The 22,166-nt window shown below is 40.6% G+C and overlaps 1 protein-coding gene across 3 annotated transcripts; it reads left to right on the top strand.

Annotated features, from left to right (window-relative positions):
• The first annotated feature begins 9,362 nt into the window (after nt 1–9,362).
• Nucleotides 9,363–17,564, top strand: LOC145898623 (melatonin receptor type 1B-like). Of its 3 annotated transcripts, none has more exons than XM_082987151.1 (9): nt 9,363–9,628; nt 10,284–10,432; nt 10,721–10,855; nt 11,435–11,563; nt 12,860–13,061; nt 13,685–13,815; nt 14,421–14,481; nt 16,181–16,231; nt 16,729–17,564. In XM_082987151.1, the coding sequence occupies exons 1-9, from the start codon at nt 9,401–9,403 to the stop codon at nt 16,831–16,833; spliced, it is 1,191 nt and encodes a 396-aa protein (XP_082843277.1). In that variant the 5' UTR covers nt 9,363–9,400; the 3' UTR covers nt 16,834–17,564. The 3 variants fall into 3 exon arrangements, with proteins under 3 accessions (XP_082843277.1, XP_082843278.1, XP_082843279.1); XM_082987152.1 differs by having other exon boundaries at nt 14,421–14,487; XM_082987153.1 differs by lacking the exons at nt 16,181–16,231; nt 16,729–17,564 and adding an exon at nt 14,541–16,144.
• The last annotated feature ends 4,602 nt before the right edge of the window (nt 17,565–22,166 follow it).

Genomic DNA, 22,166 nt, shown 5'->3' with positions numbered 1-22,166 from the left:
AGCTTGTAATTACAGGTTAGCTTGTGCAGCTTGTTAAGAGTGCTTTATATGGTGGTTGAGTTTTTGCTCTAAGTTTACAATATCGTGCAGTTGGGTATCGTTTCAGAAAACAATTGCAATTGTGGGACGGAGCAAAGCAGGGGCGAATGGAGCGATCCTCCCCCAATAGAATGTGTTATAACACCGAAAAAAGCACCAGCAGACAAAAGGGCTTGAGAAACACTTTCGTCCCATCACTAGCTTGTTTGTCTGACGTATGCTTGACTCCGCCTCTGACGTCACGCATATATCGTTATCGCAAAGACCTCGCTTTGGCTCAGGAAAGGTTAAAGGAACTTAATTTGTATAATTTCAACCTTTAGGTAATTAATGTAGATTTTCCCGTCCGATCACTTGATAAAAATCGGAAACTGTGACAACCAATCTCCTGGCAACTGCATTAAGTCGTGGTTTTAATGTTTTATCGGGGCGGACGATCACAGGTACAGTGAAAAATTACACAATCCTGAGGTTCTCTGCCTTAAGAATTTGGTACTGGTTTGCGACAGAACAGCCCCTGGCTACACAAGTGACGGATTTTATCCGACAAACAACAGCAGATTTTTGTAAGACAAGAAATAGTTGATGGGTGGTTTAATTACACGTATTGAATGTCCGGAGGTTGCGGAACAGCTGCAAACAAATTTTTGCGGTGGATTTGACTCACGATGCGCATAAGAAACATTTTGACGGTTTAACCGCCGAGTTTATACGTGATAAATGTTTCGGATTTTTTGTTTAATTATAGACTTGTGACACTAAACTTAAGCGGAATAACAATAATTGTGCCTTCTTGGTGGTTTGGTAAACTTAAAAGGTGCGAGGTTAAGTATCTGACCTATGTAAGATTAAAAATTAGTAGTCAAAATTTTTAATTATGTCGTCTGGACATTTTTCTGTATGTTGCCTGCGAAGCTACGCGAGTCATGAAAGTGCTGCATAGGCATCAGGGTAACCACACAGTGCATATCTGTAAGATTTGTGCTTGCTTTCATAAGCAGTGTCTCAAAAACTTCAAATGTTTCAAATAAACGTGCTTACTTTGGACTTGCGTGCTTAGTTTCGCCCTAAAGTGTGCTTGTTAGTTCATAAAATACAAATTATTGGGTATATGGCGCGGCGTTGGACGTTTTCTGATTAACCATTTTCAAAAAACAAAACGTCAAACATCCTGACGAAAAATTAATATCCTGAAAATCGAACGAGTTCTGACACAAATCTGATATTTCTGCATCAAAGGCATACTTGTTGTTTTTGGTGGATAATTCGCTTCTGTGTGCAACGCAATTTCAATGAACAAATGCCCTACAGCAGAGTGTGTATTTAGTTCCGTTATGATTTTTGCAACTCGTTGCTAACGACGATACAAGGCTCGGCGGTATGTTATCAACACGTGTACCAGTCGTGCCACTACACAAGTTCTAGGGAAACCTTCGCATCGCAACTGACCTCTATGTTTCCTGTAACAAAAATCAAAATTCTTCACAGCAAAGAACTTCCAATTATACACAAAAATAACCAAACATTCGCACGTATGACAATAGCTTTAAAGGTCATATTACAGCTGATTGGCATTCAACACGTTCGACAGTGCTACAATCTCAAGAGGCCTAGTGGCTACGCGCCCCTGGCCCCAGAGAATAGGTTGTATTTCAAATTGCGGTCGTTGTAGCAGTGACTCGTATTGCTTTTGTTTATAAGTCAATGTGGTAAATTCGGTTGCATGACATGCCTTGCATTATAGCTGCAGTCCGTCAGATGTGCAACTCCAAGCTGGGCCTACGCATCATTTTAAAGATCATTTAGCAGCGTGTTTGCAACAAATAAAATTCCCGCACCGCCAGGTTCAAGGTGGAAATTAATTAACACGTAAATTATTCATACGTTTTTTTGTATTTAACCTATAAACTTTGAAAGGAACAGCTACTAGACGTAGAGTCCGTATATATTGTGGGAAGATGCCGAGAAAATGAAAGGAAATACACGTACCGATGACCCATAGTTAATTACCCCAGGAGTCGTCTGAAGTTTATTGTAATGTGGGAAAAGAGCTTAAAGGCGTAGTCCTGTTATTAATCAAGGAATGTGTACAGTTTTGTTTTATGTAAAGACAAACCCTTTTTCGCGCCTACATTTGGAATCCGCCTTCATCAATTTTGCAAAACGCTGAGTCACAAAGCATTAAAATTAACAGATTTGGAAATATTTGTTATAATGGTGACAGATTTTGGGGATTTGATTATAATTTTTCCCACTATCTTAATTATATTCCAGTAACGGTAATGAAAAACATGTGAATCATCTATAGCTCATATATAAACGCATTAGCTTTAGCCAGAAATGAGGTGTTACGTTTGTGGCAGACAAGCTTGGTCTAGTGTGAAAGATTAGGGAGGGAAAAGGAATTCCGTAGCAGGTGTCGATGTGACCGCAAGTAACCTTTTGCCAATGCGCAGCGTCCGGAAGTAACGATGTATCCGGCGGTCAATTCATACGCCGTGCTTTTGCGCACTGCCCACAGGAAGAACGGACAAGTCCCTTCTTTCAATGTTGTGGTCTTACTCACAACGTAAACCAGAGCAGTGCCGCTAAACATGGACCTTGCGATACGATAGATGTTAGCACGTCATTCTCGGCTTCCGCTCGCGCGACTTTCGGCTCTTTGTTACGACACAAGGGACTGTCGGCCTTTAGGGACATGACGTAAACAATCCAATCATCACGTGATGGGGTTACGTGGTTTATTAGTTGATTCGTTAAATGCCTTGAAGCGGATTTGACGCTGTGCGTCTTGCCCGATGAGCGTTACGCGGCTACTTGGGGCTGCAGGTTTATACCGCAGGTAATTGAAGACGCCCAACGTATTTTCGCTCGTGCAGCTCAGCGTAGTCGTCACGATGAGAATAACAATTGCGTGTAAGCGGTGATTCACAGCATATGGGAAAGAAGTGGATCCACGTCGTTTATAGGCGAGCGCTTTCTGTCGGTTCAACATTTCCAGATGCATTTTGTTGCGTCAGCGGGAAAACGCTTCAACAGATGATCTGTTCACCAGACAGGAACCATTTTTAGTCAGACATACTTCGGTGTTTATTAAACGGAAAGCCACGTGGTTGGTTCTGAGGGAATTAAGGTGAGGACAATGTTGTCGCGTAAGAGGTCTTTTTGTTACATATTAACACGGGGCTTTCCCTTTAATAAACAAAAAACAAAGAAGGGTTTTAAACATTATGCGTTAAAATACAATATACGAATAGCGCAAACTTGTTAATTATTGTTACATTTTTTGACTCTTTTAGTTTGTGATATTTACAAGGCAGATAGCGCGAAATTTAGTTCTCAAAGTTTGCAAAATCGTTTTACATGAGTTTAATCGAAAAATGACTTTACACTGCTGAAACAGTTTTGATAATTTAAGTTTAGCACCTGGGATTACGCACAGGTATTTTGTACAGGTCAAAAACGTCTGTCACAATCCTAAGTACGTTAACGCGACAAAATCCCATCTTGACAGGCGGAGGAAAGCTTGTAAAAAGTCGATGAGCGTTTCCCGTATTGTCAGACAACTGACGGGTGAGTTAAACGCGCCAGGTTGATTCGATGCAGCAACATTCGCAGAAGTCCATTGTTAAGAGGGCGGATTAAGTTGTATGTTGGCGGACGAAGGATCGTTGTTGTATGTCATCACAATGCCGCATTTAAACTTACAAGTACATGGGAACAAATCCTGCTGAATAATTTGAGTTTTCGTCTTCAGTTTTGAAGTAGAGTAGAAGCAGCAGAGGATTTTGTTACTGCGCTGGTTCGTTTTGTTATAATTACTTGCGGCAAGAGCGACATGCAAGGCGAGTAGTAGAATTGCACACCATGGTGACGTCAGTTTTCAGTTGTTTTTTGTTCCTCTTAGTTTGCAACAGAAGAAAGGTCAAAATAAGTTTCAAATTTGTACCCGCGACTTAATTGTTCTCTTCAACAAATCAAACCCTGAATGTTGCATTTTTCAGTTTTATCTATCACCGTTTACAGGACGAGCAGATTGGGCACGGCGTCGAAAATGTCACTGTTGTTACCTCAAGCTTGGGAGGCACAAGAATTTATGTGGCCAAGGAAACACATGAGTAGTTACAAACTTAACGCAACCGGCACCGTAAACATAAAAACAGCAACATCTCATTTTCCATACGAGAACAAAATGCAAAAAACGATATTGTTGGAAAAATATGAAAAACGCGATCTCTGTACTGTGAAAATTGACAGTTTCAATCCCACCCCCACAATTTGATCTTTGAATTTGTCTGCCTCTCAATATTGATGAGTGCCTGAATTATTTACAAAAGTGAATCGACTTTCTGTCCCACGTCATGTCGAATCGCTCGCTCAAATGTAAGATAAACACAGGCAAGTGCATCATATGCGACGCCTTCTGATCGCACATTAGACTTTAAGTTTGATAGACACGACCCGCAATCCCCTTTAAAGCCACATTCTGCGTTCGTCTTGCTTCTTAAACATGATTACATTTGACTCTGCTTTTCAATATGAAGTATTAATTGGTCGCAAACAGGCGGCATTCTTCAGGAGAGCGTGCTGTCAAATATTGAGTAATTCAATGTCAAACTTCCTGGGCAATGTTTTCGCGACCCATGCGCTTTAAATCAACCACGTGCGTAACAGCGTGTTCCTTTTCTCTATAGTAAGCAATTACTTCAATTGACAATTCGCGAGAGGACTTTTTAAGTTGTCGCAATTGAAAATTCTATTTTGGGAATTCCTAATCCGGGGAAGGAAACAGGAAATTCGGAGGCTTTGACCTTAACTCAGTGTTTTGAGTTGATGTTAGTCCTGTTTCAAAAGATACGGAAACTATTATAAGCATCGGTTGATGTGGATGGCAAACAAAATTTTCCGAAGATTTTAAGCTCGATCTGAGCCTCTTTTTGCCCACATGTCCGAGCGGTAACAAAGTCAAATTTCTAAACGTAAACAAATTTTCCGGTATTTCTAAACGTAAACAATTTTCTTTCTCAAAAGCCACGCGAAAATGCTGTTTTCCCGACCACGTGACCAACCAGTGTTGCCAAACAGCCTGTGACGTCACATAGGAAATGGATCATTCAGACGTGATATGTACGCGACAAGTGGGCGTGAAATTCGTAATAACTCTTTTCGGCAGCGAAAGTTACGAGAATGCGGTGATTAAAGGTAGACCGCCGAAGATACGACACCTTTTGAACATCGGGCGCAAAACCCCGCTGGAAATAATGACTGCTGTATGACTTAGTTTAAAGCACTACGAGGTTTGCAAACGGAAAAAATTAGCACAGCCTTCAAGTGTGTAAATATTTCATTGGGGTTTCCTTTAACATTATCAAAAAACCACCTTATATGCTCCGGATGTTTTGGTGATATGGTGATCCGTCATATTGCGTTTAACGCCTTTCAAACGACATTTGTGTTCTAATAACCCCTGTGTGTGGAGGAAGTTTGGGAAGCAAACCAATGCAAGCAAGCACAGTTGAACGTTTTTGAACCAAGCTAGTATATGAGCCGGATATGAGGTTGTTGGAGGGTCAAAACGCCAACTGTATTGACCTGAACTATCTTGTTATGCAACCCGGGAATGTGTTCGTGACAAGTTTATGGAGGTTTTAGTCGTAGAGTCTGTATTTTAAACTATTTTTCAAACGGACGCTTTTTGTTGTGAGCTGCAGACAGGACCACTGTTTCGACCTAATACGTATCATCAGTGCAGCTACGATGTGACGCTTTTTAGTTTACGAGAACCTACCGGTTGAAAGTTGCCGCCAGAACCTTACTTGTCCAAGCAACAAGAAAGTTTAAGGCTTTATCGAGTCAAAACTCAAAGACAACGAGAAAGTTTTGCAACTCGTATGCAAGCGGTATTTGCCACAACTGTAGCCTTCCACTAAAAAACATGTGTTACGATAACAAAATATTCCGCTGGTCCTGATTTGACAATTTACAGTGACTTGGGTGGCCCATTTTAAGGGATTCGTGACGATTTGTTGTTAAACTTAAAATATCTTTACTCCGATTTTCGCATGGATAAGCCTGAGCTAAATATAACTTAGCGTCTGCATTGCTGGACGACTTCGCGGCGTGTGAGGGTATTTTTGAACTTTAGAAAAGCGTGTGTGACGTACATAGGCAGCGTCACTTTCAACATCCCCACTAAGCTACGCAAGCCCTACTTTAATACCAAAGATTGGGATCAATGACTGCAGTGCCTGGATTTAATTGTTCGTGGGATTCGCAACACGATCTATTCGGTATAATAGAATATAGTGCGGAGGTTTTTCAAACTGATATTCCGCAAAAAGTTTATGGAAATTTTAGGCATGCGTTGCGTAACATCGTAAATACATGTGTGGTTTCCGACTGTGGGTGACGCACTTTGTGGGTAAATTTTCTAAGCAAGGAATTTTCGCTGTACGCCGTGAAGTTTTTGAACGGTTAAGTTTCGGAAAAAACATGAGTTATTTATACATTACTTCTCTGCTTCGCCGCAGTCTTTTCAAAATAGATACGTTTATCGGGTATTTCAAAACCTCTCTTCGCTTGTATGATAGTTTTGCAAAATTGGTATGCTGAAACATAGGGGTAAATTTTTTCTTAATAGGCTGCGGGGAGTAAATTGGAGAAAAAGGGTTGGGACCCTATGATGTAATAAGGAACAAACAACGCTGTTTGTTGCTGCAACGTTTTCGTGGTTATTTCGTGTTCTAAAACTGAACTAGGTGCACACAAAATCATCCAAAACACCCAGGAATCGACAGATTCTGAATAACGTATTTGGAAACAACACGCTTTCCCATAAAATAAAAACATTTGATCAACATGCATTGTCATAACAGAGAAACGCATGTCCCTTTGTGACACGTGTGAGTTATGAATCCTATAGGATTTAGGAATTGTGACAAGGGAAGACGCATAGTATTTAAATAGAGACCGCGTTGACTCTTTTTACGGTGTTTGTTACAATTTGTTTTACTGGACCTGTAACTCTTTGTGCAATTGAATATCCTTGAAGGCGTTCCCCTTTTATAAATTTTTTATCAATCTTAATTTTCAGCAAAACAAAAAGGTTGAAAATGGTTGTTGTTTACTTAGCATTGCACCGAGAACGATCGAAAGTAACTAAGTTTGCCTGCTGCCGGAGATGGGATTCGATCCCTTAACCATCTGCTCATGGCATAGGGTTTCGCTTTCGTGGTTTCAAGCACGATTTTTTCCCCGCAAATGATGCTCATCGCTGCTGGCTGAGGTCTACTGGTAGTGCTGAGGTCTACTGGTAGGTTTTTTTAAGAAAAATGCTCTATGCGGGGTCTGTTGTGCACATTAGCTAAAGTATCATAGAGAAAACAGTACGAACGTTTAAAATAAAGATGTTTCATGCATGAACATCTTGACAAGCATCAATATATTCATGAAAAGACCGTGTGTATGTTAGTTACATGTACTGTTAGGTAAAATGCACTGTTACATAAACGTGGACCGTCTGAGACAGCTTATCTCAGATATCAGCCATAGTTAGCAACGACACCAGTATGATTACATCGATAATATTTCGAGTGCAAATAAGCAGGTAATAAAGCGAGACCGAGACGGCGGGTTTGTAACAGTTCAAGCGGAATGACAAGGGCATATCAAGCCACATCTGGTCATGGTGTGCAGCTACATGTGTTCACCTGAGAATTTTCGTCTAACCTGTTGTGTTTATGCTCGTCTCGCTCGGTCAGGCATGGGTGCAGTTTTCTAAATTCACCAAATGTTTTTCGCAAATCCAACAGAACCTAACCTTGACGTCATATTTTTCACGCAAACTGCATCCCATGATGTTAAACACGAGGTAGTATTTCGCCGTTGGTGGAATCGTGTTACGAATTCGTGGACAGGAGCAAGAAAAATTAGGCTGGGACGGATTTCATGTCGATGGCGATTTGATTAGACTGCTGTGACTTGTGACGTATTACGACCGTCCAGTTGTATAAAAGGCGACGCAGGATGTAGCTTACTACAGTTGTAAGGAGATGATTAAAGTATGAGCTGATATGGAGCGATCGCACCTTTCCTGTTTATGAAAGGTCGTTTATGGAAGGAAGCAAATTGTCGTTGACGCTCAGCACGATTCCGCTGCAGAGTTTTCAGCGAGCTGATCAAACGATAGTCATAGTGTCGCTTACGAAAAAATTTCTCGGTTAAGTGTTGCAGATGTTCACCCTCTGCCACATTAGTAGTTTAAAATTTTAGTGGATCATGAAACCAAGTTACCCTGGCAAGCTATTCCATTTGCGACAATCGTGAAAATTACTCCTGTTGTTAAGGCTTGTTAAAGATGACGCCGGACCTCCTCGACGAAAATAATTTTAAACATATGTCATGAATATATTTCAAAATTTGGAACGTTTCCTTTAGTGCGCACAGCAGTAAGAAAAATGTCCACATTAAGGGGATCTGAGGTGACAGCGCGGTTGCATTGTGAAGCAACGCGGGACATTTGCACGTGTGTGTATGCTGAAGGCTTTCAGTGACCGTACAATACAAACAAACCTTTTGTTGTAGTAATCGTTTGCAACGAGCCATGCTTGCGCGTGAATCTTCGTGTTTTTGTGGCGGTATAGCATTTCCTTGTGGCTAAATTTGCGGTGAGATGAATTACCACCGGTTGTAAAACGTGTGTATGTTGTCGAACCCAGCATACGCGTGCAAATTGTAAAACCGCAGGTTTGCGATCTTTGGTACGATAACCAGATCAACGTGGATATATTGATTGTTGGTGGACATGCTTTGCGAACCAATAAAATGTTGGGTGTTGATAGTTAACCACTTTTGTGTTTGGGAGTGCATGAGAGTGAGCGATAAAGCCAAACCCAAAAATAAGCACGCTGAATTTTGATGCCGAAATTGGATTTATTTCAGTTATGTTGTCCCCATTTTGTGGTGAGAATCCGATGATAACCTTTAAATTTTTAGACGGTGTCAGATTGATGACCTTTTTGTGAAGGTGAATATTGTTTTTTTGGCCAGCTTGTCCATCCCAAACCGCTACACAACAACGGTCCAAAACAAGCGCGTTTCTTAGAAAAAGCACATTTGTATTTTCTTATACGCTACGCGCAAATAAAACTAGGTTAAGAACGGTATGGTAACCCTGGCAGTAGCGCATGCCAAGGCCAAATAGTGATTTTACCACATCCATGTTTACATGGTTATGAAACATCAGCCTTCTTTGTTTGTGGTTCAACTTCCGTGTGTCATATCTTAAAATGTCCGAACTGAACTATTTGCAATGTTCCAGGTTTTCAAGAGAACTTATGTGTAAAGCTGTGATAATAACATAATGGAAAATGCTACCATATCCAACACCAGCCTTGCTTGCAATAAGACGGCCAGTCCGTTTTGTGACCAAGATGTTGAACTCGTCGTCATCGAAGTCGTATATTTAAGCCTCGTGTCTGTGATCGGCACGACAGGAAACCTTGTCCTCATCTTCTCTATTGTTTTGTTAAAGCGGATTAATAAATACGGAAACATGTTTCTGGTTAACCTGGCGTTTGCAGACCTGCTGGTAAGTTGAGTTATCGCATGATATTTGCATCGCCAACGATACCCGTATACTGGATTGTACATAAGTAATTGTATTATTAAATGTGCCGTATCATTCTTATGTCTACGAACTGAATTCTCTTGGTCTGGCACTCTTAAAAATACGGACTTTTGTATTGAATAATGTACATTAGCTTTCGCGAGTCTCCTCGCTTCATCAGGTGGAAATAAACACAATTCGATGCAAATAAACATGCGCAAGACGGTAAAAGGAAAAAGTTTTTTTTGTATCGCATTGCGTTTATTTACAACTGATGGAGCGAGGAGACTCACGAACGCTAATGTACATTATTCAATACAAAAGTCCGTCTTTTGAAAGTGTGCCAAACCAAGTGTATATAAGTAAGAACGTAGTCCACGACAAAATGTTTACTTCGCCACAAAAACGAACATTTATTTTTGATCAAGTGCCACAAGTTGTTTGGGTTTTGATGGCAATGCAGTTTTGTCCATGAAAACTTGTATAATGTTTACTTAAATTTATTCATCTCTCAGTAAATTAAACTTTTCTTTGTATCATTAACGCAAGCAAGGTATATTTTGTCATTTTACAAATATTTTGCCAGCGAACGAACATCTTATTTTACGTATATTGCAAAAAGCTGTGCGTTTTCCAGGTGACTGGCTTCGCTATCCCCACTGTGATAGCGGCGGTGTTGAATAAAGGAAATGTGTTCACTGACTTCGGGTGCCAAGTGGTCGGGTTCATTGTAACTGTGTTGTGCACAGTATCGCTCAACAATCTCTTCGCAATAGCCGCAAACCGGTGAGTTCGGTTGAATTGAAACAAAAACCCGGTCTGGAAAGATTTGAAGAATTCACTGCCGCTGACGATGCTATTTCCCTTTTGTATTAATAGTATTGTGCGTGGTAGTTATAAGCATCATAATATATGGGAAAAATCATTACAGTTGAAAACAGATTTACGTCTGGGAGTTGTGTAATTTCACTTGAAAATAAATCTGCGGTTGCACAAATTGTAAATAACTCACAGTAACATTTTCACACATCGACGGCAAGACATGCAGTACATCTAACAGTACATTGCATGAAGGTACGTTGCTATCGCCCACCACTCCAAGTACCAAAAAGTGTTTTCGAAGACCCGACTGCGGCTAATAGTCTTGTCAACGTGGATCTACGCTTTTATGCTAACTTTGCCAACAGTAACTGGATGGAGTAAAGGAGGGTAGGCAACACTTTATACATATATACTGTCTTGGTTTCTAAATTCCAAGGAAAATAAACTCCGATTTGTTAAACTCTGTTTAAAGCAGTTACGTCCCATCAGCACCCGGCATCTATAACAAGTTGATACGTTTGTGTTTTCAAACAGCGCCTTTTTTGGCCACTGACTTTGCCCCGCAGCCTTACGGTCTCTGTTACGTCACAGAGAAATGCGTTTAAACGTCTAAATATTCCGGCATGCGTGTTTTCGGTTTCGAGTTGACGATTTTTATGGGTTAGTTCCTAAACAATTCGGGCGGGCGCAATTTCCCCACGTTTTCAAAGTATCACATTGTACTGATTATAGTTGATAAGTCATGCTTATTTCATGCATAATTCACCAGAATCAACTTTCGCCAATTCCAAATGGTTTGTCGCAGTATTGAAAAGTTGGAAACTCCCACAATTTACATAGACAATCACCTCGTTATAAACCATAATTGAAAATATATAATTCAAGGAATTACTGATGTTTGCAATGGAGCCAATGTATAATGTGAACCTGCGCCACCTTTTAAACGGTGTTGACGTCATTCCCCAGGTACGACGAGAAAATGCAAGTGTGCACGTGGCTCGACACCGAATCGTTGAGTTATTCCATATTCCTCGTGGTTTTCGCGATGTTCGTTCCGCTCTCAGGACTCATGATCTGCTACGCTAAACTTTACAAGTGAGTAATCCATGTTGCGAGATTGTAGGCCAGTGGTTCCCGGAATTTTTTGTAGTCACGAACCCTTATGGTAAACTTTACCTGTAACTCTTCTGGGCCCAAGTTAAAGGCCTATCAATGTGGAAATGGAAATATGAAATAACAAGCAGAAAAAATCAAATTAATTAGAAATAAACAACAAAACCAGGGTTCCGAAAAAATATGTACATTTTAATAAGAAGATGGTATTCATTCACCGATCCCCTGAAACCATCACACGTCACCCCTGGGGGTCCGCGAAGCCCAGGTTTAGAACCACTGTCATAAAACGAAACTACATCACAATACACTGTATGGAATGTACAAATGCGGAACCGCGGTATTTCCAACCAAAAATGTTGTTTGTTGGGGATCAAATGTCTCAGCGATGCCTAAAATTACGTTCGTACCTTTCCACATACTGCTACTACTACGACGATTTCCCCGCAAAAATGTTACTTACAACAAAACAAAAATAGACTTTATGCAACGCTACCCGTACCAATAAGTCAAGCGTGGGCGACCTTATCTACAGGGTGTATATTTAGTAAAGCTTAAGCCCAGATATTTAAAGCTTTTCAATCGAAAGTTAGCAAAAAGTACCTGGATCTTTATCTGTAGGTTCAACTGTCAGGTTCGCTTTCATAATATTTCCCGGTATTAAAATGTTTAACAATGCACACGAACCACAAGTAGAATTTAAAAGCAATAGCAAAGTAGTTGGTGTTTTCCAGTAGCCTTAATCGAACGAACATACTTCGCGGTTTTACAGAAACAGAACCAAGTTAACCGCGGACCAGTTTTCGTTTCCCCCGTAAAACGCAGTTGTCGCCCCAAATTCAATAAACGAAAATCGAATCTGTGAAAAGGTGGTTATTTTACCAACTTAACTATTTGTTTCCGCAAAAAGGATCGATAGTGCTGCAAGAAAAAAAAATCGAAGTGCTGCAAGAAAAAAAAACGACCAAAATGACAAACCCAGACTGACCCATTTACAGACTCCTTTTATCACTCTCGCCATTCTTAATGTGATTATAAATTTGTGAGTTGTTTCACTATGAAATGCAAGAAAATGTTTCGTGATATTTTTAATACTGCAGTGTCGACAGTAGGCCTATTATGTGTGGAACTTGCCGCAAATTCAAAAATCCACAACCTAAACCAGATTCAAAACCAAAAACCTTGAAAGAATGTTACAGGTCGCTTTTGTACGTTCCTCCAAATGTCAAAGGGTTGTAAGGCAATGCTCGATAAGGTCAACACTGTGGCATGTTTCAGAACGGCGAGAGAACAGGGGAAGTGGGTTCGGGACATCAGCAAGACGGCCGGGAACATGAATCAATACCAGAGATCGTTACAGAGGGACATCACCCTCCTTAAAACGCTCTTCATTACTGTAGTCATCTTCCTCCTCTTCTGGACTCCGTACGGGATAACGAGCATCTTCTTCGCGGACAACTCTCATCCGATTGGCGACAAGGTAGGGAGAACTTTTACAAATCCCATCAGCTATCAATACAGTTTACGGATCCAGACCCTCGATGGGTGAAAAATAAATAACCGGAAAGCCAAATTTTGGTCAGTTAAATTGTTTCCCTCATACTTGGTATCTATAAATTATTGTCCCGTCGCCAAAATCTTGACTATTTTGTTTTGGTAACCACGGCTTTAACTCCATTCCGTGGTATTGATTTGAAAAGATCCCTTTTACGCAGGAACTGGTCCTTGAATATATTTTTAGGGCTGGTAGCAAAGTTGTGCATTCATAGCGCCACATGGCTGAATTTAAGTTAATGAGACGTCTGTTCGTGTTAATCCGGCTAAATATGTTCAATACCTCTCCCCCTTCAATGTGTGAAATATGATAGCCGACAGGCGCCCTTACAACCTTACTCTCTCCGGCTCTTTGTACTTGTTGCTTGTTTAGCAAAAGTGTGTCGCTTTACTTTAAAACGTTCTGCGCAAACTATGATATTTTTGTGACAGTATTTTGTCAATAAGTTTAAATAAAAAATCAAATTGGCAACAAAATACAGGTAAACTGGCCGTACTGAAGGTCACAAAAATAACAGGCGATGTCCCTTACACATCTTTCTATATCAGATATGCGGTTATCTTGCATTGACAAACTCAAGCGTGAACTTTATCATCTACGGTGTGACAAATCCAGTGTACAGACAGGGATACCTGTCGTTCCTCTCCAGAGTAGCTTGCTGTTCGTCGTTAAAGAAAAAGTAAGTTCAGTTAAAAGGTTGTTTGTAATGAACTACGGATGTCTTAACTTTTCATTCACCGTTATGTAGGACATGATTGTTACAAAGGCTTGACAGCAACTAAACTGTAACAGCCATTAATTCTCCTCGATATCTTCATTATAAGTTGTACATAAAATATCATCTTCAGTTTCCAGTGATTCTATGACATGTCCAGGCCACAGAGTGGCATGTACATTGTACAAAAGCACAATGTACATGCGCAACTAATGGCGGAGGGGAGGGGGGGCACTTAACCACACTTTACCACGTGGTTTCGCGGATTCTTGAGATTGTTTTCTAAACACACTCAAGCCTCAGTATCACAAATAGGGCGAAAATGATCAATTTGATGGTCTGTGATCATGTACCCACCCCTCGCGCAATTAACGACGTTTAAAATATACCGCATTAGAAAAGCTGGAAAAACAACAAATGTTTTTGAGATCTTTCTTATCCAGAACTATTTATTTAAATAAAAGCGACAGCCCTTTTTAAACCTGATTGGAACTATCCTGGGTTCGAATCCCGGTCTATTTAAACGAATAGATAAAATAACTGGTCTCATTCGCTGCACTGTTTCTCAGGTTAATTGAGTCGTCGGAACGACACAACTACGGATCGACAATCCACAGAAGAAGGCGACCGGTGAGTGCTCATTTAAAATAACTTTCAACGCACATTTAAACGTCGACCGAACAAACCAGACTTCGACCACTAAAATACTTGGCCGGACGTCAACCGTCTGCACTCAAAGTTACCCAACAGTCTCTGATAGTAAGAGGTGTATTATTTTGGTGCCTTACTTTGCGATGGGGTGTTTTTAAACTGCAACCAAATGGTGTTTTCTTTTTTGGGCATAAGTTTTTGCAATGACCTACTTTTATTTGGTGAAACACGACTTACTTCACTTTGCACCAAAGCTCGATTAACTAAACGCATTTTTCCATTTCCTCACTTTTTTGCACCCCTTATGTTTCCTTCGACCTTTTGCCCTCTAACAAACCGTTATCTGGCACTCGGATCACCATCGCATGTTGTTCTTGCTTATCTATAAAATCAACCTGTCCTAGACCTTAAGGACTTTACCGTGCGGCTCACCGCATCACTTGTGTTCCCTGTCATTTGGGGTTCAATTACTTTATTCCAAAGCTTCCCCTTCCCTATCTCTCTCTCTCTCTCTCTCTCTTCAGGCCACACTTCACCCGGATATGTCAAGAATTGAGTCAGTGGCAGAGACGTCGCGGAACAACTCTCCCGTGTCTTTCCAATTTTCTTCTGTAAGATCCTTTCGTCTTTCGCTTTGCATGGTGGTGTTTTGTACTAACAACAAACCAGTTATCTGGATCGGGATTTTTGGCGACCAAGCGTTTTATTCTATATTAATTATATATGGGGTTCGACAATGACACAGGCAACATTTAAGACAACATCGTTGAAACATGCAAATGCTTCCAAGTACAAGGCTCTTGTCCACGTCCTGATAAAGGCTGCTGTATAGTAACCAAAATGTTGATATTTAAAAAATAGTATTGCCATGCAGAAGGGCCTTATAACATTTCTGGCAGTATCATTGATAAGTCACTTTCACCGAACAGAAAATGTCATTTAGATAGCGGGAATCAGCCTATTTGATAGGTGGTGCCGACGGATCTGTCCTGTCTTGTCTTATATCCGAAATAACTTACACAGAGTGTGGACTATTAACGTCAGGCGATCTTCTGTTTGAATAACCACAGAAACTGACGTTGACAGTTAAAGTCGAAATAATTTTTCTGTTAAATTTCAAATACAACATCGCCCGACGCTGATCGTCCCCACTCTGTGTGTGTTATTTTGGATTACGAAAATTTGATATACTCGTAATGGACAGTTTGTCTTAAATTGGGTTTGATCTTGGATCCTTTGGTTAAGACCCAGCAACTATGATCCACTAACCACAAAAAGGGCAATTTACGCTGTACGACAGAAAAGCTGAGCGCTGCGAATGTGGAACTATATATGATCCAACGCATCATATAGTTCTTCATCGTTAAAACGTTTGAAGTCTACGCAGGCAATTACAGCAATAAGGCTTGGAGTTATTATGAGATATTCCCACGTACAACTTGGCATATAGGGGTACAATATGGCTATACGTTTTCATGTCGCCTTAGCAATATAACATTTAAAAACTATATTTGTCACAAATAAGCTCGAATAACGTCGGTTTTTTCGGAATTTTTGCTTTCTTATATCTCACATATCTAGTCCAATGATGTTGAACATTTGCGGTACAGGCATCGCCTATGTTCGTCATGTATAGGCAATATCGCTACTTCAACTAATTCTTTTTTATTATTTCTAGCGAGGATTGGGTAACGGAAACTCTAACTCAGCTCTTAATCAATCTGCCCAGGTAAGAATTGAAGCACATTTTGTCTCATTTGTTTAACATGTGATAAAGTTTAACTTTTGTTCCACTGTTGAACGCACAACAACACGGTTTGAAGTTGTTGCAGAAAACGACCTTTTCCGTGTCGTTGTGAAATAAGTACAACAACATTTTCCTTGCGAATGTTTTTTGTGATATCTATGTTTTTTATTTGAAAGAAAAATGAGACAAAGGTATGCCATAAGTGTCGCACTGTTGATGTTGCATGAAATGTTCAAATTTACGTGTAGTTGAGTACAATGTTGTTGCCAATATCTGTAAAAAATAAACCAACGCACGTTTAATTCAATGGCGGAAAATTGCCCAGTGGGAAATGCTGTATTTATTTACTGTGCTGCTGTTGTGTGTCCTTGCTTAACAATGTGACAATCTGTAGTTGTGATTCGTGGATATATTTTATTTCCAATGTTACAGCAGCCTTAGTCAGTAGTTTTCGTAACTTGGATCTGTTTCCATTTCAGGAAACAACGCGTTTCACACCGATAATCACAAGAAAACAGGCGTACAATACTGTGACACCTCAAAACCTGGTCGCCCAAAAACCAACGGAAAAAACTGTGACGTAAAGAACCCATTGGTATGGAAACCGCAATGACGTCAACCGTGTTACGGGGACCGTCGCATCAACAGCGTCAATAGTTCAGTCTGTAACGAACGAAATAATATCGAACTTGCCTTTAGTTTTATCCGGTGGGCTACACAAGTGTTCCAGTTGCTTCTGTGATTTTTCTGTCTTGCTTCCAACGCTAAATTTCACTTTGACCCGCAGTTTTTCTTACTTGAGACACAACAGAAAATATTTTTAGTGTTTTTGATTTTGCTTACCTCTTACACAAGCGACCTACTGATTTTTTGTTTTGCTATAATGTATCAACCCTTACAATTACTTCAAGGCCTGGACTTCTATAGGTATTACCATATGTGTGGATTGTAGATAATTTGAATAAATATTAACGCTAATTTCAAATTAAAGTTAACTGTTCGAATATTTATGTTTGTTGTGAAACGTTAGGAATATTTTCTTTGGTGATATTAAATTAAAAAGGGAAACAGAGTGGAATGACGTGTTTGGAATGTAAATCGTTTTTTAAAACGAGTTCTTTGCCGCCATGTTATTAATGCCCATAAGAGATTGATGGTAGGGAATATGTTTGCATTCTTAGAAAGTTTCCATGAAATTCCAATCTTTCGAAGACTTGGTTTTAAGGTGGGATTTTGTGGTGTATGACCTTACACTGTATACTCTTCTACATGGCGTGCATATTTTATTTTCGTTGTGTTTCGCAGTAAACCTTTACAGACCGCCAAAAACGGCTTTTCTTTGTAGCTTGTCGAACTGTAGAAACAGGAAAGACAATGTTTTTTCGGCCACAAATAAGCGCGTCCAGTGAAACTACGGACAAGGTCAGTCCTTGACACTTTTGGACAATTTGGTCAAATTAATTGGGCCCTGCTCTTCGAAGAGGGCCCAAAGTAAAAAAACGGGCTCACAATTGAACAGAAGGCCCTCTCATGTTGCCAGGAAAGCCAACAAAGGTGTCTTTCTAACTCGGGCCCATTTTATTCGACATACCCTGGATACAAAGTATAGTTCAAGTATTGTCAATAAAACTATTGTAATAGGGAATGTGGGCAACGCACTATATGGGTTTGTTAAGTCACAATCACAATTTGTTTATCAGATTCCCCTTAAATTTTTACCACACGCATTCTACTTATGGGCAATGAGTGTTAAGTCCCACTTTCAGGTTGCCGTTTGTCACTTGCTCCTCAAGCGACGACACTTATATCTACGACGTTGCCGGAAGGTGGCAGCATATACAGAAATATATCAAAGCGCGTTTTGGTTGAGCTCCAATCAAAATGGTGGATCTAGTTGTCACCTATTAGCATTTGCAACAACATAATATTCAAGCCCTTGGTTTGGATATCAAGGATTGGCAACTTTTCTAACGTCAAGTGATTTACGTGATTTTTTTTATTTACCAATACTGTTAGAATGTACAATCTTGTTCTACTGCACTGAGGATTGCCGATGTAATTCATAAAATAGAGCGTCGCAAAGCAGTGTTGTTGTCAACATTCTATAGTGGGAGTATTATATACCAACAAGTCTGCACGCAAAGTCATAGCATTTTGACGTAATTGGTTAATTGCCGTACATTTTCCGGTAGAGGGAAATCGTAAACTCTTCGCGTTTGAACGTGTTTAAACAGCGGAACTGACCTAACAAACACCCATACTCCTCGAAACAAAAGCAAGAAGACAACGGAGACCAGTTTAATATAAGGTGATATGTGTTACGCAAAAATATCCTCGGTCCATTGTGTTATTGTACGTAACTAATATACCAAAGCACAGTATACTGATATACATTATAATTAAACGCGACAGGACATGGCAAGTGCAGAAGCACTTGGACGCAAATTTGATCGGCAAACTCTCCACAGGTGGAAACACTTCAAAGTTGACTCCTTTATAAAGCTAACCGACTTGCGTTCACGCTAATGCCTTCACGTGATAAATCAAATTCAAAATTACACGAGGCCTATAGGTCTGGGGCAGCGCTGTGGGAAACGTGATTGGACGCAATTACAGCCACTGGAGGGGCGGAACGTGACCGAAGCTGATTGGACGATTGGATTAAACGATAAGTCGTTGACCTTAAGTTTGTAGATTGAAGAATCCGCGCCGGTTTTAAAGGACGAGGGGCCTTGAAAGTTTATTATGCCTCGCGTTGCGTGATTGTGTAGAGAAAGTGAAACTCAGTTCCCGGCGTGTTCGGGTCACCTTTGGGGCGGTTTCTTGAACTCTAAGCTGATCAACTCGCAAACCGAATTTGACTACATGCGGAGCAACGACATAATCGGGTATGGAACTACATTTGGGTAAAGAGACATAGCATGGGTTTCCAACTGGTCTGGTTATACAACCCTACATAGAACTAGCAGGCGAATGAATTTGTTAAAAAGGAGGAAACGAAACCAAAACAACTGCGTTGCGTCGACGAACGTGCATTAATGCAAATATATGTGACTGTGTGACTTTTTCCGCGTGTGAAAAAGTGTTACAACTTGCAGCAGACAAAACAGCAACATTATCTTTTAAAGCCCATTGTTTTATCATAAACGCCAATTGTGAAGCTTACGTCAGACCGAAACCCGCTAAACCCAAACCACGATCCATTAATTTTCGATATTATTAAATATTGCGCCTGCTTGGATCAATATTATCAACGCCAATTACACAGGGAGGTCGTTGTATTCTGCAAAGGTGGGAGAAAAAACAGCCGCTTTCTGTCGCTCCCCAGTCCTTTTACAAGCACCATGTGTTTAACCGCGCTGTCACCGAACACCTGGGAGCAGGGAGACGAGCCGAAAATCGGCCCGGGCACGTTTTCTGACTCCGATAAAACGACGTCTGAAATTTGCCAGTAGGGGAACTCGCAAGCGCAAACATCTAATTGCTCCGATCCGCCGCTTAATCCGTCGACTCTTATCACTGGAATAACAACAGAACGTGCCTGCGGGAGGTATAGCAGGTGGCGGGTTGACACGAGCGAGCTTTAATGGGTCAGTTGCCTCCCGTGTGCGAATCTCCCGCCAAGAATGGATTCCTGTTTGTTGCTCAATCAATCGTATTGCGATTTAATGTTGCCCCGTCGGCCATTAGCAACACTTAGCGAGTGTTAGGCGTTTTCACTTTGGGCACACAACCATGTTTTAAGTTGCCGTTCGGTGCACAACGTTCTACATATGTGTTGAAATCTAACAAACAATTAGTTATTTTGTTTGCAAAACCCTTTGTAAATATTGGACCAACAAAATTTTTTTAAAAGAAAAAGGAATTGAGGAGTTAAAACAAAAACTGCGACTCCGTTGAGGAACAAGCAACCATTCAACATCTGCTTCCACTATTAATCATCAACTTGCTACGACCGACAACCGTGTAAGCACAGGTGCCCAGAGACTACCGATGCTGTGATTGTGACGTCACAGTGACGATATTACTCAGTGATAAACACATCAGCACGAATTAAAGTCTTATCAAGCGGCGATTAATGAATATCTTCCGAGCATTGCGCTGCCCGCCGTTCTATTTACCAACCGATCTCGACTGACCAATCACATCTGGTTTGGATCACGTGACCCGACAGATTTTTTTTTCACATTATCAATGTTTGGGTGGGAGAGGTATTCAGTATTTCAAATATAACTCCTATTTACTGCTTAAATGGCTGCATATAAAACCGCATAAAAAAAGCTTTCCCAAACCGCAAATGTTTTACGTTTTTAAAAATAAACGAAAATCAGGCACAACTTTGTGAAGGACGTTTCATAGCAGTAACTCAAACACAATTTGCAGTTGTGATGTAACAATGCTGGTTAGAATTAGATGTTGTTTGGAAATTCGAGACTCAAAATGCTCATTATCCACAGGCTTATCGCAAGTGCGCAATTGTTGCGTAACAAGGCGTCGCTCTGTTTTTATAACAAATCCATTTTGGGCGAAACAACTTGTGATCAAAGCAATATTCACATAAATAGTCGACGAAAAGGCATTTGACAAAAAGGTAAATATTCGTTAATGTTCTGCTACTTTCTAAACAAAGTCCTCTAACAAACGTCAAACTGTTAACTTGCATTTGAATGCGACCACGCATCAAGTGTGACCAGAAAAACACAATTGAACGGAAAAAAGTGTTTGGAAATCTTTCAAGATTATTTTGTCGACGCTCACAAAGCTTTAAAAACAATTGTTGCCAAAAAAATACAATTAGGTCAGACTTGACTTGATGATATTCATGGATCAATGGCAACAAGTTGAGATATTAATTAACATTACAATTTATTCTCGTTCCAATGCGCAATGTTCAACGGGTGGTGATTAGCTAATCCACTTAATGAAGTCCAAGCACTCAAGGCAGGAACGATACGCAGGTATATTACTAAAGAAGCGACGCCTTCCGTCGCGAAAAAGCACGTTAAGGCGAAATTACTCTCAGAAAAGCAGCGATAAGGGTCTTGCCGGGTTCTGGAATAAGCTTTTAAGTCACGTCCAATCTGGGCGGGTAGGCAGCTAATTAGTGCGCCTACAGGTGCTCTTTGTTTGCCCACTTGGCCCCCGACAGGTTCAATGGAAGATATGTGTTGGATTCGGCTATACCAGGCATGCTGACGTTTTCCAAAACCTCGTTTGGTTGTGTTTGGTGAGGGCTGACAACACGTAGGGTTCGCCTGTAGATTTCGGTCGAGTCAAAAGGAGTTCGTCAAGCGCCTTTTTTTGTGCCCAATTCACGAACTCGGAGAAAAGTGTCTTTGTTTTCTGTAACTGTGTGCTTAGCGAGTAAAGCGCTACTGTTTATTTACACAGAACACGATTACATGCCTTTAAACAAACCCTCTCGCTGAGAAACGAACCAAGTCACAATCGAATAAAGTTTTCAAGATGCGACAGGACTCCTTTTTGCAGATGCTTCTGTCATGAAGATTAAAGCGAATCAACTATTTCAGGGGACACACTTTTCCAAAAGAATAAACCAAGTTTCTGGAAAGACACAGTGGCCGTCTATCGCAAATGTAGTTCCACAGACGTCACCATTGTGACGTCAAAATTTCCGAATAAGTGCGACCCCCACATTTCGATTTATCATTTTTCCGGCAATCTGTCGGCGCCAGTTAAGTTCTAGAACGACACAAACGCGATCATCGTTCGTCAATCGGAAGGTCGCTAGTTCCTGAGGGCGTTAATTCAATTGGGTTGTGGTCAACTGCTCCACTGGGAATCGTAAGCGAGCGCAGAAAGACATTCCGAATTCTTTCAAGCGTTCTAATTAACGGCCGCTGATTTGCACCAATCGATGTCGCTTATTGATTCGGCCAATGAAGCGGCGAAAATC

Source organism: Ascidia mentula, chromosome 4, assembly GCF_947561715.1.
Source record: "Ascidia mentula chromosome 4, kaAscMent1.1, whole genome shotgun sequence".
Taxonomy (NCBI): Eukaryota; Metazoa; Chordata; class Ascidiacea; order Phlebobranchia; family Ascidiidae; genus Ascidia; species Ascidia mentula.
The sequence above is the reverse complement of the archived record's forward strand: the minus strand, read 5'-3'. Positions and strand labels throughout refer to the sequence as shown.